Genomic DNA, 19,049 nt, shown 5'->3' on the forward strand with positions numbered 1-19,049 from the left:
TTCCTTTTCCAAATTCTTTACTTGTTTTGACACATCTCCGCTACAGCCTTACCGTGCAAACTATCCTCCCAGTCCATGACACAGTGACATTTCAACATGTAAAGAAAATACATTTAATAGTGAGGTTGGAAACAACTTACCACACCTTACTAAACTATAAACAATAGTTGTTAGAAGACACAAGCAACATACACGCGAGCTGAAGCAAATCATAAATGATGAAGTAAAATCGACAGAAGCCTTTATTTCTCATCACTGAGCACAATTTAAAACAGCCTATGAAAATGCCGGTCAGAAGCACTTCTCGTCGTCGAATTCAATGAACCTCTTAACCTGCACCGTCCGTGGAGAAAAGTTACCATGACGCTTTTTGTCTGTTTTGTACCATAAAAATCACAATCTTATTTTGACTTCAATTAATTTAAATATAACTTGATTTTTTTTACATCAACAGCCAATCTGAATCCGAGAATTAGGATATAGACTATGAGTAAATATGGGTCCATATTTCGTTTTTCTGGAGAATGCAAGTTTTAGTTTTAATCAACCTGAAACATGTTTGGTCTTTCTCCCCATTTTTACCATGGGTGTCACGATTCAAATCATCCATTTGGAAAGCTCAGACAGCAGTGCAGCCCTGTATATGCTTGGAAGAACAGCCAGCAGCATAAGACTTTCAAATACATTCTATTGAAATCCCTTTTTCGTCGACACGTGCGCCGTTATGACAATTACCCGACGACATCGGATGTTTATTCACATTCACAGAGCTGGAATTTAGTCAAATCAAATGAACGTTCAATTTTAATGAGATAAGATTTTTTTGAAGGGGAGGGGGGGGTCATTGCTAACTGGGATGACCCCGTCAACTCACTCGACTTGAATAACCTAGCATCCGAGTGGTTGTCAGCTCTTGTACCAAGGTGACCGATACACACAGCCACCTCTGCATTATTGCTGTAAAAACAAAATCATACATTTCTAATGATGGGAAAACGTATTCACAAGGGACTCTACTGAACCTTTGAGTCCTTACAAAATTGAGCATGTATTGCTCGGAATATAATGATCCATCAGCTTCGCGATTTCATGAATTATCACGATTCAGAGTTGATTCTATAATCATATTTGGCCATTGAATGTAGCGTTCATAGTAGCTGCAGAGTTTAAACAAACCAATTATATGTAATATATATGAATGCAAAATAAAAAATTTTTACAAGTACAATTCAATGCACGTATCATCAGTACAAGAATCAATTTTAATCAATGCATTGTCAAATTCTTTCTGGATACGCAGGCCACATAAGGTCGTAGGGATATGTAATTATAACTCCATAGACAATTCCAAAAGAGGTGAATCAGGTAAAGAGGGGTCATTTTATATTTACATCATAAAAATAAAAACACGGCCACTCTTTTTCAGACTTCTATTAAGACTAATAGCAGGTTCAGGCTGAAGTGCGAAGTATATACATGCTCTCCGTTGCATCGTTGCAAGCTGCTGAGGAATATTTCTGAAGGCTTCAAAGTCCCACACGCATCTTGGCGTTGTGTGGCATTGTTGGAGAAAAGCATCCACGTATACAAGTGCAGCACCTGCACAGGGCTTCACCGAAAGATGTACGCTGTCAGCTGCACTTGCCAACTCCTGTGCCATCAGAAAGTGGCCTGAAACGCCTTGCGCACGCAGGTGAAGAAGACATTCATGGCTTTGGTTTCCCGGAGGCGGTCGAGCAGCTCAGGCATGCAGGAGATTGGTGGCTGGCAGTCCGTGACTTCACCAACAGGGAGGGGTGTGGTCACAACGGACAGAACACAAAACAAAACATTGCTATGTTGTACAAAGGTTATGTCGGCAGGATGCCACAAGAGTGTGTTACCATTTGAACCTCATTTGCCAGTAAAAAATATGATAATTGTTTTTTTACCCTTTTATCTGGCAACAAAACTGACACCTTTTTTGCTTACCCCGAGCTCTCATACTCTGATGGTGCATTGTCTTTGAGTTGTGCGCCTTTTGGCGTCATCTGGTCCAACACCATGTGAGACTAGGCTATAAGGAAAGCTGTCTTGGGTGTGGACCAATCAACTTCAAGGACAGTGCATACATTATCAGTTTTTTTTTGCATTATGACTGCAGGTATTGTGGTCTATGCAAACATGACTCCTTGTAAAAAAGGTGTCAGTTTTGTTGCCAGATAAAAGGGTAAAAAAACAATTATCAATTATCAAGAGTGTGTTACTTAACAGAAGAAAAATCACACGGAGTTCATTCAAAGCACTGTGTTCGAAACACATATGGTCAAATATCTCACTTGTTTAGAGGAATTGGATAAAATCCCAGTCAGGGCCAACTAAGAGCATCATAAATTCACATCGCTTGACGGGCCACTCCAAGTGTCTTTGCAGCTCTGATTTAGCTCGTGGGCCACTAGTTGAAGAACACCGATTTACAGCACGGTTCCTGCCATGGCAGTGTGCAATTTACACATCTGGTTCAGGATCAGTCATGGAACAACAGAGCACACCAAATAATTAAATGAACAAAGCTTCACTTGCCATATACTCACATAAGTCCTCAATCACACCCACATATATACATATTCTCGTGGTTACATATTCGTTGGGAAGCAATGGAGCAGTGATTAGTCCACTGCGATATGGACCCAGAACCCCAAAGTTTGATTCCCAACCACAGCTAACACCAGTGGCGAGTGATATATAATCCGCTTATGGACATCCCCAGCCCCTTCACCCAATGGCACTGACCAGTGTGGTGAAGTATGTTCAAACAAATCCCAATGACCTTCATCCAGCAATGGATTGACAAAAGTATCTATGTTATCCAAATATGATACACTAGCGGTTGTTCAGGGACGTCTGTGGCGCCCCTCAGAACCATTTACGGCCTTCGGCCAGGAAAGTCACAACAACAACAAAAATTGCACACCAACGACGCATTCACGCAAGCACCCGATGCTCCATTTTGAAATGAAACATCTTTGAATTGTATTATGTTTTGAATTAGATAATTGTATTTCTTCATTAAAAGCTTATATCATTTTACATCTGGAAAACTTCATTGAAAACGACATTTCTTGTGAATTTTCTCTTGTCGTTAAGTAGATGGCCTTGCTGGGGGGTTCGGTTCGATGCGGACTTTCACCTGTTTGGGATTGCGGGATTGAGATAAGGCGAAATAGAGCTGCTGGCCGTGCGAGAAGACCGCCGTCTGCAGATCGATTCCAACGTAATCAAACGTCTGTCCCTGCGCCTCCGTCGTTCATGCAGGGGGCGCGTAGGTCTGCAGCACCCCCTGCATGATATATAAGAGTATATCTGATTCTCAGTATGCCCCGTCAAAAGTGCTTTACAAATAGCGGAAAACAACTTGGCACCTAAGAACATATTAACTCACGTTGCGTTTACTGTCAATCAGTTTAGCAGCATCCTCACCTTCAAAGCCTCCTTCTGGCAGAAGGTGTATCGTGAATGTGCAGGGCTGCGATGGGTCTGACGGATTGATGTTTCTGAAGACAAATTGAAGGTTGCCCCCTGTAGAGTGAAATGAAAATTACATTAAAACAATGAACTGGCAAGTTATCAATTGCACACTCATGGTCTGAGTGTACATACAATAATCAAGTGATGGGTCGCCCTCATCGATGTCCGCAGTCCTAAACCAGTGTAAAATAAAACTACTCCATATTCCTAGAACCAGAGTGATCCTCTGTATAGGACTATTATATGGAGACTCAATCTAATAGCATAAATGTGGACTGGAGCCTTTGCAGATCAATTAATCTTCTGTAACTGGTGCTCATGTGTGTATAATCACAGCACACCATATACAGCTTAAACTTTGTACAGGGATAACACACAATGCGCAATTTAATTAAATTAATGGCACATGCAGTTATATTCGTTTTCTTATATCTATACAGTAAAATCTTGGATTGCGAGCATAATTCGTACCGGAAACGTGTTTGTAATCCAAAGCACTCGTATATCAGTTGTGATCACGTGACGCTCGGCAGATAAAGCGTATACACGTACTACTCGTATTGCAAGACCTCGCTCGTTTATCAAATTAATATTTATTTAAAATATTTGCTCGTCTTGCAAAACACTCGCAGACCAAGTTACTCGCAATCCAAGGTTTTACTGTATATGAAAATAAAATGTTCCAGTCATGCAGAGGTTTGGTTCACCAAAGGGGTGAGTAGAGGGAGTCTAGTCTAAACTGTTCATGAAGTAAGGCTGTGTTGTCAACATCACGATAACGGTATGGCGTACCGACAGGCTTCCTGCTCTGAACAAAACAGCTCAGGTCTCATTGTTATGTGAGATTGCAAAAAAAAGGGTCTGCGATGCCAACAATTGTTTTCTATGAATGCCGATGCGACTGCACGTTGCATGTTGACTGGAGCTGTAAGTGAATACCAATTGTGAAATCGACGTGGAATTTGTCCACTCCAATTATTTTCATGGCACCAGTTTGACTAGCCACCAAATGGTGCCGTCTCACCAGCTGGTACACGTAATTTTATTGTCACTACTCAGGGTCACGATTCAAGCCGAGCATATATTGTTTTGTTTGGTTTGTGTCTTGTCCATAATGTGTGATTTATACCATCTCAGTTTTACCGTCTCACTTGTACTTGCCCATAAAATATATTCATATACCATATAATCGTTACTGCTTCACGTGTTGCCTGCACTGTCTAGTTTATACCATAACCACTGTGTTATTCTGCTTCATTTCTTCACAACTCTTGTCTGTATGGTCTCATCTAATTTCTCCACAAATTAGACCCACGGCAGCCTATGACACCTGTTATGCATGGCAGTTTCTCTCCCAAACACTGTTCAGGTTGAACCACGCTTAGCTTTCAATATTTGATAAAATTGAGCATTTCAGGTGATTTGGTCATTGGTTAAGCACAGAATATACAAAACAAAATGCATATTCAAGTAAATTACAAATTAATGTGACAGAATATGGCAATATTTGTATGAAATATACGCATCAGCCCATCACCCCTTTTTATTGTGTTTGTATTTGTTCCTGATAGACTCTCATATATGCAAAAAATAGGGACTCATAAGTGCTATTTTGAATTGATAGAATTTCCTACAAGCAAGGGTGGATTGGTGCAATGGTACCTTTAATTTTGCGTACTTCTATATCCATCGAATTTTGGAATAAGAACAAGGCCTTGGACAGATGCTGCATTTTTTGTTGGTTTGTGCTCTTCTTCAAGTCCAAAGCTGCACAAAAACACAAGCACATAATTAGATAAAGGCAACACACCAAGATCTCCCTCTGGTGTGATACATACTGTTGGAGCAAACGCAAAGAGCGAGAAAGTATTAAGCCTGGCACAAGGGGGCAAGTGTGGCCAGCATCATGTCCCAGCAGCCTTCGTCTCTCTAATGTACGTATGTATGTTGAACTTCTTTCGCACCGTACGTAGCCAACCGTGCTAATCGGAGGTGTGTATTGTGCTCCGGGATATACAGCACAATCTTGAAAAAGTTTAACACATAGGGCATTCGCGACCAATATCATCCATATTATAGGTTTTTTTTGGGTTAGATCGCATAAATATGTGTCGTTAAACCCGCCAGCACCCGACACAGCCAATTAGTAAGGTTTGTCGCCTGATGAAGCTAGTTGTAATTACTGGCAAAACGTCGTGTTCAGATTGTAATTGTTGCGGCTTTGCTCTCCCAACACACCGGTGTGCTGTACTAGCAACGAATTGGCACGTTCTGTTTACATGACAAACCTTACTAATTGGCTGTGTCAGGTGGTGACATGTTTAACGACACATTTATACTGGTAGGAACGAAGTGAACCAGCCTACAATCGATTATATCGTCTGTCCGTCCGTCCGATGTCCGATTAGGTGTAGCAACATCGCCCCCTACTGCAAACACTTGGCAGGACCCTACAAAAACCTTTAGACTCAGTGAGGCTTTCCTGCCTAAACAAGTGTAACATTCCCTTATAATTCCCTGAGATAGTTTTTTAATTCCCTGATATAGTTTTTAATTAAAACATTTAAATTAAAAATTAACTCATTCCCTGAGATAGTTTTTAATGAAAACATTTAAATTAAAAAATAACTCACAGCGGCCTAAAGCCTACAGCTAGGCCTAAAGCCTAGAACTAGGCCTCAAACTCTCCCTTCGTATCGTACCCCCGTGTGTGTCAAAGGGAGTTAATGTTTAACAATGTTACATTCCCTGATGTTTTTAAATAGAAACATTTACATTTAAAGCTTTTACATTAATAATTAAAACATTTAAATTAAAAATTAACTCACAGCGGCCTAAAGCCTACAGCTAGGCCTAAAGCCTAGAGCTAGGCCTCAAACTCTCCCTTCGTATCGTCCGATTAGGTGTAGCAACATCGCCCCCTACTGCAAACACTTGGCAGGACCCTACAAAAACCTTTACACTCAGTGAGGCTTTCCTGGCTAAACAAGTGTAATAATACATGATGTTTATATTCTTTGGTTATTCGTTCCTACCAGCCCACCCCGCAGGGACCTGTTATATTTACGCGATCTAACCCAAAACAAAAAAAAACCCTGTATTTTGAATCTTGAAAAACTACACGGTTTCTCTGGGAGCAAAACCGTCAGGCATGGGTGGCAAACACCACCCCATATACAACCCGAAAACACAAGCACCAGGTACTTGTTTAAGGCTGTGATGACCTATGGGAAGCCCAGAACTATTTCTGTTACCACTTATAACCGATGTTAGCTGTGACTGGGTATTTAAGTCACCTGGTTCATAACTCTTAACAACAACACGATCGCTCCCCACACACAGTTGTAACATAAGTGCAGTGTACTAAATCACCATGAAGTCTAATGTATAATCTTGTAAGTAATCTGCCCATAGCTGGCATGCCTAATTTGAAAAGTGTCGGCACTTTCTGCAGCCAATAACATCACAGAGGTCATAAGGTTTGACCACTTTGTTAAGAGTAATAGCCAAGCAGTGATACAATATGATACTGACTTTTCTGTGAAACGAATGGGGATTTAATACCAAAACACGTTTAAATGGTCTTTATATTGGTAAATATTTATATTGACAAATGGATTGAGTTTTTGAAAATATATTAAGTAAAGCATGCGCTTTATAACTTCATATCAAATGTGACTTTCATATTTTTATTCCATAACGCAGGACGAGGAGGCTTAAATACCCTGAAATATTTTACCTTGTTCCCCTGCTCAGTTTGATGGAGCTCAGTGATGTGAACCACTTCGTATTGAGTTTTGCACGTTGTATTTTTTTACTTTTAGAGCTGCATCCTTGTAATTTAAAACCAATCTAAGAATCTCACTGCAGCAACAAGAGCAGAGACACATGAGAATGGGACAAGGTAAATACTCTGCAAGGTCTCTCTTACAAATGAGACAGGTTTACTTCACCGGCCATCACCCACAAAGTCCAACACACTGCAGAAGTTCCCCAACAGCTACGGTAGGAATCAAACTGGCAGCCTCATGCAGCGGGCTCATTGACACAGCATGCACTGACCACTTGGGTCACACCGAGCCACCGAATGTTCAGAGGCTCATGCGACGGGCTCATTGACACAGCATGCACTGACGACTTGGGTCACACTGAGCCCAACGAATGTTTAAGAGAGGAAAACAAACTCACCCCTCTGGGACTCGGCCAGCTCCTCTCGCTTGCTGTTGAACTCCGCGTTCAGCAGGCTGATTTGGGCACGCTTTTCGTTGATGTTTTGCAAGACGACTTCTTTCTCTTGCCGACTCTCTGCGATCAGCGCCCGAATCTCTGCCTTCTCTGTGCTCGGGATGAGGACAACGTAATAAAAAAAATTAGACTTTACACTCTGAAATCGTTACTGGCATGCAATTCAATTTAATTAATTAGCTTGATTATATCATGTTGTTTGCTTTATTAGCATAAATTTTCTATTGTCATAGAATTTAATACATTTGAATCTATTTTTACACATCACTTACTCTTAAATGTCTAATCTTTAACCAAGAAACTTTTATTAAGTCATAATAAACACTATTTATTCTACAATGTAATATTAGCGGCCTGTTCTTTCTACGCGTGTCTCAATGCCCCTGTACCTGCGGCAATTTTGTTTTCCTCGTTAACCAGGTGGTTGTGGTCTTCTTCAATCATTTGTGCCGCTTCTGCGAACACAAAACAAGACACATGAGCTGCAACATTTAGAAGGGTACATTGAGCGTTTGATTGATAAAGCACCTAAATTATGTTTGCAACTCAGAGTGCTTTACAAATCAGACATCCTCGACCTAGAAATATTCTGAGGATTTTTGGTGGATCTGGGTTATTGACACGCTTAGACAATTCCTATTTTGAAATAACTTTCAATTTGGAATAAACCCCATACATAAAGGATATTAAAAACTCTTAAGACAGCTGTCAAAACATCTGGTAATATTTCTTGCTACAAATACCACAATGTCATACTAATGTTACATTGTATATAGCATCATTCACACGGAGTGCATCACAACGTTTTACAATTTGTAATTCATGGAAGCGCAAAGACCCACATACAAGCGGGAAGGCAACTCAGCTGTATGCCGACACCCAACCCCAGCCTGCAAAGGTGCCACCTCGGCCAGCTGGGCAATCTATAAAAAGTATGCGGCCCTTGCCCCACCACCTTCTCCAACCATTATATAAACGGAGTGGTAGCTCCTGCAATCTCTCATTTACTTGATACAGCTGTCGTGGCTGTGACGGTACCACCTGAAGACGGAAGCTTGTGTTGCCTCCGAAACGTCGTGATTTTTATTTTATTTTTTTAATGTTTTTACCTACGTGACTTTACCGAAAAAACCTAAGAATATGAATCTAGGCGAGGCCGGGGGCTCTACACGGGACTAGGCCTCACCACTACACTCTGTGAAGTAAATACTCTTCTAAAGTCGATACTCTTATAAAAGTCGGTATATACGACTATAAAATAGGTAAGATACTACTGTAGAATTTGTAGTTACTGACTGCTACTGTAGAGCGGGCCTTGGGGTGGGGGGCTGAATCACAGCCCAGCCCCAGCCTGCAAAGGTGCCACCTTGGCCGGCTGGGCAATCTAGGCAATGCCGGGGGCTCTCCACGGGACTAGGCCTCACAACGGCACTTTGTATACTTACTAGATACTATTATAGAGTCGATATATACCATTATAGAGTCGGTAGATACTACTGTAAAGTCGGGAGATACTAATGCAGTCAGTAGATGGTACTATAGTCAGTAGACACTGCTATAGAGTCAGCAGATACTACTATAGAGCCAGATACTACTGTAGAGTCAGATACTACTATAGTCACTAGATACTACGCACTCTATTGTATGTAGGGTGTGTAGGTATATATGCCTACGCGGGGTTAAAGATTTTTTCAGGGGGGGTCGACAATTTTCGGAAACCTTTTAGATCAACTATTTGCCCCCCACTTTCTATAACTTTTTGGACTTCTGTAAGCCCCTTATTATTTTGTTGATGGACAAATGGACAAACGGCACGCCGGGCTTTCACAATAGCTTAGTATTTGTGTAGGTTTCTGTTATGTTTTTAAGAGAGGTTTTGAAATATATTTTTCCCCTGGGCAATGCCGGATACTTCCCGCTAGTTATGTATATAGCGCATCAGATTCCTCCAGTATAAAAGATTCTGATATATAAAACAATTATACTTTTATAGAATCCACAAGAGAGTGTGTTACTTATACTGTGTATCTGTATAAATTACTCCCCCTGACGGACGTGTACTTTGTGAACAGATTTTTCATTCATTCAGTCAGTCAAACCACGGCGTACTGTTGACGATCTGAATCCATGAGTCGTGTTCCTGCCGAGGCTTGGTCAGCAACAACTGCTCAATTCCACTGGTCACGGCCTGTTGTATCGTCTCCAGGTTTCCTTTCATCTGCTCGTATATCTCGGGCAACAGTTCAAGTAAACCCGACATCTTCGGAATGTTCTGCAAAACACAAAGCCACTCTTTTAAACAAAGACGATGTATCTTTGTTTTTAAATCCCCACAATCCAACCCACCATTTTTGTTGTGGAACATGGCCAACGCCGTGTATTTCTGAAAATTACTTAAAAGCTTTAGAGGCGTCTGTAGTACACATTGAATGCAGATAAGCCCCACAGAGGCCAATGGCACTCACAACAGAATCAGAACATTAATTTCATAGTGGATGAATCCAGTATGAGCAATACAGCTCTTTTCCACAGATGTCCAGTAAGTTCACAGATGCCCAAGTTAGTGGGACCTGATTAATCTGTTTATCACTTAAGAGAGATGAGCCTCACGTAGGCCGATGGGTGATCTCAACTTTGAATGATAGTTTATACATTTCTATATCATCACGTTGGTCAGTGCGGGTTGATGACGGTGGGTCTGGAAACGGATCAAATGTCACCCGCCAGTGATGTTAGCCGTGACCGGAAATCAAACGCCAGGCATTGTATGTTTAACTTCTTTCACACCGTACGTAGGTAAAGCCGGGTTCATAGTGCATTGCGCAAGTCAACACTGAGATGGGTAAACGTTTAAGGCACGCTTTGTTACTTGTTGAACAGACAATTATTTCGAGTTTAACAAACACCACCATTGGCAATGAGTGGTGACATTCTGAATTCCCATGCCGGTGTAAGTCGACACACTGTACAGTATATAAATCACTTCCGAGTTAACAGCCCCAAATAGATGATGGGTTGTTTTTAAAAGCTGATAACTGCATTAAAGACACGGGGGTCTTCTTAACACGGTGTCAATTATCTGCCCCCACTTGTGCAACTTCACAATCTCAACTTACCCTCGCACACCAAACCGCACTGACCAGGCAAGAAACAATACAATGCAACAAAAATCCCCATGAACGCTGCGAACCCCACATAGGGCCAACCACATAACAATTAGACGTTTCGGACAACGACCCTTTCTTTATTGCATTGTGGCGTTGCTGCGAGCCATCCATCCATCGGTAGATTGACAAAGTCTTGTACATTTGCAATGTCCTTCATCATCGTCAGCCAGTGTCTATCCGTCGCAAACCTCTCACGGTCGGCTACGGCGGTCTGCGTGACCATACTTCACCACACTGGTCGTCAGTGCAGCGTTGTGGGCCGTGACAAGTTCACACCCGCAGCACACACGGCAAGCCACTTACCTCGTTGGCGGAGGCTTCTGGCGAGCGATCCTGACCCAAAAAAAACAAATCTAACTCGTTTACCGTCAACTACTATATCGCGGAATTAATATTACGCGTTTTGTTGCTGTTAACTCGCGGTTAAGTTGAATTGTTTTTGTTTTTGTGCGCGAGAAGCGACGCGGGCGAAGGCCGAGCGCCTCCCAACGTGAAACGGAAATAAAATTTGAATTCGGACCGTTACCGCCTCGACCAATCGCGGAGCCGAGAAGTTACCAGATACATGACGTCCCTAGCACTCGGAAGTTGCGCGTGACGTCATATTTATGGACCCGCCTGCCATATCGTGACGTCATGTATTCAACATATTCCACAAATTTGTTTGGGGATGCTGCTGCATTGGTAGTGGTGCGCACACACACACACAAAGAAAATCTATAAAACTGTGGCCCTAAAAGTAAAAATATATTATTGGTAACGCTTCGGGCAATCGCCCTTCTGCATAGCACATACCTAGGCCAGAGGAGGTAATGAGAGTTGGGTGAACCACACTTTACACCGTGGGCCCTGTTGAGTAAGCCAGGGCTGAACTTATTGGGTTAAGTCTTCAACATTTAAATGTTCATCATCAGCCATGATCAATCCACTGCTGGGTGAAGGCCTCCCTAAGCCGTCACCATATTTTATGTAGCAATCCATCGAGCTCCTGCACACGAGCTGATTTCAGTACTCCGTCTCCCCAATGCGCATCTGCTTGCGAAATCCACCTGCTGGTTAAATGGGCTTTGGTGGCAGTGCGTGAAGTCTCATAGCTTTTTAACAAAATGTGTATTTCTTCTTCTTGGTTCTTTTGGTAAAGTCACGTAGAATGGAAATAATAAAATAATAAAAATAAAACATAATAAAATAATTTTCACGACGTTTCGGCCACAACGCAAGCAGCCGTCCTCAGGTGGAGAACAGGTCTGTCGAGAAGACAGAGTCTGAATTTATTGTTAATACGTTTTCTCTAGTTTCATTACATATGCAATACCCGAAACGAGATCATTGAGAGCTTTCATAGGGGTTTCCCTGGGATGATTTTAATTGGCGTGATACGTAACACAATGGCACCACACACGATGCTCAACTCCGCTAGCCAAATGGCAGGCATGGAAATACGTAATAAAGTAACTTAATAAAGTAACTTAATAAAAGTATTTTGCATTCATTTGTTTTTCATGATAAACAATCAATATAGATACATTACAGAGAGCAGTATTATCTCTGACTTTTATATAACAAATTTACAAAAAAACACATGGAGCATGGCAGTGACCCCAGGACTTGAACCGCAGCTCCTGGATCTCGCACGTACACTGCAGTAAAGCTTTCTTTCACGTGGGTTGACAACAGTTCTTTTTATTGAACTAAGCAAGTGACATTTTGCACATCTTTCTTTCCGTGTTGATCCAGTGCGGTCACAACTGCTTCAAAGGCAGCCCAGGTGAAAACGTGAGCTCATTATGAATCTTGTTCTCAGCAGGTCCACTTGATATCAGCACCCGGGCCACACTTGGTGCCAGGTTGAGCCAATAAGGCTGCCATGAGAACCCAGTCCGGGCCGAGGAACTCTGTTCGTGAATCATGCCGGGTTGCTCTCCCCTATTAGTCGTGCAAACGCAGCGACAGGGATCCACCGATGAAGAATTCGAATTCGAGAAACACCGATATTAGCTCTCTCTGGCCTGTGTTCCAAGGTAAGCATCCTTCTCTTTGGATAATGAATCCTTCTCTCCAGGTAAAGGACCCTTGTCTTCAGTAGGTGGTGCAGACCTCAGTGCCGTGGCCTCGTACACCCACACCGTGTCGATGCCCTCACCCTCCACTCGGACCGGGGCCCAGCTCGGGAACGGGAAACGGCAGGCAATGACTTCGGCCTCCTGCTTCAGTTCCTTCTCCAGCTTCTCCTCCAGCTGAGACATCTGGGTACGGGGAGATTGAGGGTTATCACGTGACCATTATTCCCCTAGGCTATCTGGTCACTCCTCCAAAATTGTATTTTCATAACAGTATTTATCACGTATCGTCATCAATTCTGAAAATCAACCAATGACAAGTAGAAGGGAAATGATATAAAAATATATATTTTTAATATTTTATTATTTCCCTTCTACATGACTTTACCGAAAGAACCAATAAGATGAATCCCTGCAGTCACGAAAGCTTTAAATCGAAATTCAATGACAAGTAGTGCTGAAATAGTAACCCAAGTACTATACTAACCAAAGAGTATGGATTCCTGCAGTCACAAAAGCTTCAAATCAAGATTGAACCCAAGTACTGTTGGAACTTACCATTTGAGGCACCCCAAATATCACCACATTGTTGAACTCAGAAAAGTTCACCTGCAAGAAATAAGCAGAGGTCACAAATGAACCAGTCAATGCAAGTAATCAGTGTGACTTTCACGAACTCAAAAGGAACATGATCGAACGCTAAATAATAAGTGACTGGCTAAGTAAACTTGAAAATTTTGAAACTTGAAAATTTTGAAACTTGAATTACAAGTTTTACATGTAACATTACACTAATGTGCAAATCGTAATTTTATTGGTATAGAGTAGCAATTCTAAAACGTCACCTTGTATGTGCTATCCATATACAAGAACTTACATGGATGCTACCGAAATGCTGCATACTGACAGTTTTACCCATTAAACACACGAGTTACATAAGACAATTAAATTCAACGTAATAATAATACGCTAAGCTATTGTGCTGCACGGCTTGAGTTCACATGACAGGAAAATAATTATTCAGGAGTGGTCACATGATCCTCGGAACCCATGTAGGGAAGTTCAGTAATTGATACCAATAAACTACAGTACAGTATTTAGTTTTTGATTCATTTGGAATAAAAAGTGGACGTTTTTTGAAAGGATAAAATGTTCCTGAAATATTCCGAGAAACGTGGGTGTGTGTGTGTAACACATACTCCATAAGTTAGCATAAGAGTGTAAAATATTTGTCAAAATTACTCATGACTGCGGGATAATGTTGCTATTCACCCATGAAAATATAGTTGACTTACATTGTGTAAAACTTGCAGGGTCAATTTCTCAAAGACCCAAATCCTTATCGAATACACTGCAAATCTTGACTTAAAGCTTTCGTGACTGCAGGAATTAATATTATTTGGGTCTTACGGTAAAGTCAAGAAGATAGAAAAATAAAAAGATATTTTTTTTAAAAATTTCCATCTACATGACTTCACCGAAAGACCCAAAGAATATTTAATCACTGTAGATTGCACATTATTTTGCGTTGGGAACTCCTTTTAGGTAGGACTTGCTCTCTTCACAATTTAAACAGAGGAATTATCTAGTGACAGGAAGGAAATGTTGCAGATCATTCTCAAAGCAGTTAATACAGAAATGTTTGGCTGAGCATGCTCACATCTCTGCTTTGCCATGCGCACCTTCCATAGGTCGACCGTGCGGAAGGATGCCGAATCCTTGAGTCCCAATCGCCAAGCGCCGAGCCGCGAGTACAAAACCAGCCATGGGTTCAGCTCCACTCCCACCGCATAAAACCCATGGCGCGCTGCCGCCAACACCTACAAAACCAAATACAAAGATCCCCCTGTAATAGCCTTTTAGATGTTGTGGCAAGTTCTGTTAGCGAGCCCCTATGAAGGCCGGCAAGGCACACGAGGGGGTGGTTAGTCATCACCACTCCCAGCTGCATTCATCTTCCAAATACTGATAATTACACACTGCACCAGGTACTCATTAAGGCTGAGTCGACCTAGGGAAGGCCCAGGATTCCTTCGAATATTCGCTAGATTTTTGGTTGTGTATACAGGAATCAAACTTGAGTTGCCAGGTTTGTAGCGGAGTGTGCTAACCACTGGGTCACCGCTCCCCAAAGTACCTAGACAAGCACATGCATAAAATGTGAGTTAAAACTATTGAAACCACAGAAAGTTATTAACACGAGGCAAGTCATGAGGCATTGACTCATCATCAATGGTATGTGAATCAGAATCTTTATTTATCCTAGAGAAATCCGATGAGCTATGAAGCTCTTTTTCACATGTCAAATATATTCGAATCATATGCGTAATTCGTTCATGGTACGTCAAGACCAAAGAGAGTGAATGTGCCTTAGACCACATCCACCGTGGAGCTGGAGCGATGAAATCAGCTCATGTGCAGGTGCAAGGTGGATCATTATATTAGGGGGAAATGAGAGATAGCAACAGCTTGGGAAAGCCTTCCTCCAGGAGTGGATTGATCATAGCTGACGATGACAAAATACATCAGAATGCACACTTAATATTTACATTTCAAGCCAACTCTTAATGGCGAACGAAACAAACTAAAACAAATGACAGAGATAACAATGCGAATTGGCTTAGATGGCTTTTTTCCCCAACGTTAGCCTATGAGTATTCCGTTTTGCCCATTGTCGTCTTTGGGAATTCGTTTTTCCCAATGCTAAACTATAGAAATTCAATTTTCCCAATGTGACCCCTACTGACATTCGTTTTTCAATGACAGCCTATGGGCATTCTGTTTCCCCCCCATGTTAGCCTATCGTATGTACCGTATGTTGAACTTCTTTCGCACCGTACGTAGCCAACCATGCAAATCGAAGGTGCATTGTGGTTTGTCTGTCATTTGCTTTAAGTCATGTCCTAATGATTGAACCCGCGTCTCACTCACGATCCTTGTTTTATCTTCCATGAAACTCATGGGCCACCCTAAATCGCATCCGCACAAACCATGGCAGATGCGGATACCTGATGCACAAATGGAAAATTAAAAAACACTCTCCAGTGTGCGACTGTGGTCATCCAGAACAGATCGTACAACATCTGATGCAATGCTCAATCCACAAATATGAAGGAGACATCACAGCGTTACACTCCGCTGCTCCTAATGCCATTAACTGGCTTGACCAACTTGAATGTGGTATTGTAGTTGGTGGAGGAGCGGTAGGGCAGTGGTTAGCGCGCTGCATTACACAGCCGGCTGCCCGAATTCGATTCCCGTTGACGGTCGACAACGGTGACGGTTATCTGAATCGGTCCTGGGCCTCCGCGAGGTCAACTCAGCCTCAAATGAGTACCTGGTCCTGTGTGTAAACATTGCCACTAGGGAGACAAAGGCGGTCGGGCGTGGTGCTGGCCACCCACCCCCTCGCGTGCCGTGCCGACCTTCATAGGTGCTTGACGGGAGATCTTTGTCTTTGTTGCTCTGCATTTACTCATCAGCCGTACTCACGATCCGGCCGTCGCCGCTGCCGATGTCCACGAGTCTCCTCCGTCTGCCGGGTCCCAGCACTCTCAGGATGTTGCCGAGCTGCGCATCCGTGGCCGGCACAAAGGGCAGGCACACGCGGCGCAGCGCGGGCAGCACGAAGGGCAGGCACAGCGCGTACACGGCGAGTATCGCTCCGCCCGCCACGCCGGCAAGGGCCAAGCCCCAGCGGGGCCGCGCTGACCCAGGACGGCCGGGATCCCCCGTGCTGCCCCCCATGAGCTCGTCCATTTGCTCGGTGGCGGACATCCTAGAACATGGGAGAGGTCGGCAACTTTTCAAAAAAAGAGACGTTTTTTGTTTTTGACCAAAATAGTTCCGTGAGCCACATCACACGCTCAACTACTTGTACACAGCAGGTATACATACAGCAGATGGCAAATTCTGACTTAATTAAACAAAATAGGGGATGGAATAAACTGCGTCTATTTCGTTGTATTCCCCCTTCTTTATTCTGTAACAATGCAGTTTGACCGTACATTTTTGTCGTCACCAAGACATTCCATAGTACCCATTCCCTGCCAAATTGAATCAAGTAATCTTAACGTTAAATTTTGTTTAAGATTAAAATTTATTTTAAAAAAACTGGCTGCCCAAGCGCTCTGGAGTCACAGGTTTGCCAAGCCCTGTTCTAGAACAAGAGGGCAGTAAAACATGTGTTCAGATGTTCAAACAACAAGGAATCAAGTCTGCATTAATCACATACAGTACTTGTGGTGAACATACAAACATGCTCTGCTAACATATGCATTGTCTTTGAAACTGATTGCCCTACACCAAAGACCTTGTCACACCAAAGACCTTGTCTCACCAATGTCAGACCAGAGGACGCCAAAAGGCGAACAGGAGCAAGACAATGCACTATCAGAGCACTTATATTTCTCGGGGTGAGCAGCTACATCATGGGACCTTTTGACAGGATCAAAAAGGTTGCGTGTGTTTGACAATCCTAACACCTGTTTTATTGCCAGGATGGATAAAACCGATTCTTATACTGGTAGGAACCTCCTGGTTACACCAGCCCACAGGGGATTATTGTGTCCGTCCGTCGTGCTGGGAGGGGCTGGGTGGGGAGGGGAGGGTGAGGAGGGGCTGGGTGGGGGGTGGGAGGGGTGGGGCTGGGTGGGGAGGGGCTGGTCACCCCGTGGTGCCCTTATACAACTCAACGTTTAACCAACTCACGCCGGCTTGTGCCCGCCCTCAGTCGGGCATATTTGCGGAATACACCACGCCGCCGTTGACCCTGGCCATTGACCGAGCAACAAAACGTTCCTACCAGCTCCCTCCGCAGGAATGTGTTTTTTTTCACAAGTGTCATTTTGTTCTAATTCGTGAGAAGAAAAAACCCATAAATATTTCAGCATCCGCAATGCATGGAAAAATAAGACGGTGGGTCCCTTAATAAATAACGTTCACGAATCAGTCCTTAAAGAGTCGCAGATTGCCGACTCCCTGTTCGAGAAGATGATGGGAAGAGATGATTCCCAATGTTTTAAAAGGCACAATAAAAAAGAGAGACCGGGCATTTCGTTTTGAAGATAGGTTATGTGACAACTTTGGCTGGCTGTGTACGTCCACAGGAAAGTGTGACAGCAGTTCCAGTGAGAGATACACTTGTTGTTAGCTGCACTGCTGGCTTAACAATCTGCTGTCCTCCCCCCGCACCTCCTATTAGCACGGTTGGCTACGTACGGTGCGAAAAAAGTTAAACATACACACTGCCCATAGACTCAACACTACCCATAGACTCACCACTCCACCTATTAGCACGGTTGGCTACGTACGGTGCGAAAGAAGTTCAACGTACAGTAACAAAGTATCCGAACTGGATACTTTTATCCTACGTGACGCCAATACAAACAATTGTTCCACGTCTTTAGCATTTATCCTCGCCTCGCCGTTGACCTTCAACGCGTTTGCATTTTCCTCTCTCTCTCGGCCTACAGTGCTGGCTTCAATTACCAAAACCCACGCTGCGTAAGGAACAACAACAAGGAAGAACAACAACAACAACCACTCGTGTTGTGGGCTCCGCTTAGGACGTCGTCTTAGTAGGGGACGTGGGGCGTGCTAGGCGTTCAATGTCTACGGCTGTGAGCCTGTGACCGCCACCGCTACCCCCCCACCCCCCTAGGACGCATTTAAACATTGTGTCGAACACACGGCGGGTTGTAGAGGCGTTCCACCGAATAAAGTGATGAAACTACGTTCAGAGGCAGCAAGCGAGCACGCACGCGGTGCTCGCACGTGGACTTACCACCTGAATGGGGCAACGAAGCGCACGTGGCGGTGAGGACGGTGGCCCGCTGCTGCTGCCTGCCTCGCACGTGGTAGATGACGTAGGCGGGGAGGAAGTCAGCCCCGCTGTCAGATCAGAGGGAGTTTTGTGTGTGTCTGTGTGTGTTTGTGTGTATGTCTGTGTGTGTTTGTGTGTGTGTGAGTGTCTGTGTGTGTGTGAGTGTCTGTGTGTGTGTGAGTGAAATGCTGAGGGAGGGTGGCGTTTGTGCACAGACTGCCCTATATGACATCATAACAACAGTCT

At 43.3% G+C, this 19,049-nt stretch overlaps 2 protein-coding genes across 2 annotated transcripts; both read right to left on the reverse strand.

Moving 5' to 3' along the window:
- Positions 1-1,152: 1,152 nt before the first annotated feature.
- On the reverse strand, positions 1,153-11,392 carry SPC25 (SPC25 component of NDC80 kinetochore complex). The gene is made up of 7 exons (XM_078871190.1): positions 11,223-11,392; positions 9,862-10,024; positions 8,142-8,207; positions 7,696-7,842; positions 5,170-5,274; positions 3,460-3,558; positions 1,153-1,778 (listed from the first exon to the last, which is right to left on the reverse strand). The coding sequence occupies exons 2-7, from the start codon at positions 10,010-10,012 to the stop codon at positions 1,660-1,662; spliced, it is 687 nt and encodes a 228-aa protein (XP_078727316.1). The 5' UTR covers positions 10,013-10,024; positions 11,223-11,392; the 3' UTR covers positions 1,153-1,659.
- A 967-nt stretch (positions 11,393-12,359) lies between these two features.
- ATPSCKMT (ATP synthase c subunit lysine N-methyltransferase) lies at positions 12,360-18,832 on the reverse strand. Its single transcript, XM_078871191.1, has 5 exons — positions 18,765-18,832; positions 16,472-16,757; positions 14,662-14,799; positions 13,538-13,588; positions 12,360-13,165 (listed from the first exon to the last, which is right to left on the reverse strand). Exons 2-5 carry the CDS (start codon positions 16,754-16,756, stop codon positions 12,914-12,916), a joined length of 726 nt encoding a protein of 241 aa, XP_078727317.1. The 5' UTR covers position 16,757; positions 18,765-18,832; the 3' UTR covers positions 12,360-12,913.
- Positions 18,833-19,049: the final 217 nt, after the last annotated feature.

Source organism: Lampetra fluviatilis, chromosome 31 (genome assembly GCF_964198595.1).
Source record: "Lampetra fluviatilis chromosome 31, kcLamFluv1.1, whole genome shotgun sequence".
Classification (NCBI taxonomy): Eukaryota; Metazoa; Chordata; class Hyperoartia; order Petromyzontiformes; family Petromyzontidae; genus Lampetra; species Lampetra fluviatilis.

Bases quoted from the DNA above. Each gene is read 5' to 3' on its own strand.
- SPC25 (XM_078871190.1), bottom strand. From the start codon at position 10,012: ATGTCGGGTTTACTTGAACTGTTGCCCGAGATATACGAGCAGATGAAA. The intron at 8,208-9,861 runs GTACGCCGTGGT...TTGTGTTCGCAG, and splicing joins ATGGATTCAGATCGTCAACA to AAGCGGCACAAATGATTGAA. The intron at 1,779-3,459 runs GTGAGGATGCTG...CTGTTGGTGAAG, and splicing joins GCCAGAAGGAGGCTTTGAAG to TCACGGACTGCCAGCCACCA.
- ATPSCKMT (XM_078871191.1), bottom strand. From the start codon at position 16,756: ATGTCCGCCACCGAGCAAATGGACGAGCTCATGGGGGGCAGCACGGGG. The intron at 14,800-16,471 runs GTGAGTACGGCT...TTGGTTTTGTAG, and splicing joins GCAGCGGCGACGGCCGGATC to GTGTTGGCGGCAGCGCGCCA. The intron at 13,166-13,537 runs GTAAGTTCCAAC...CCCCGTACCCAG, and splicing joins TATTTGGGGTGCCTCAAATG to ATGTCTCAGCTGGAGGAGAA.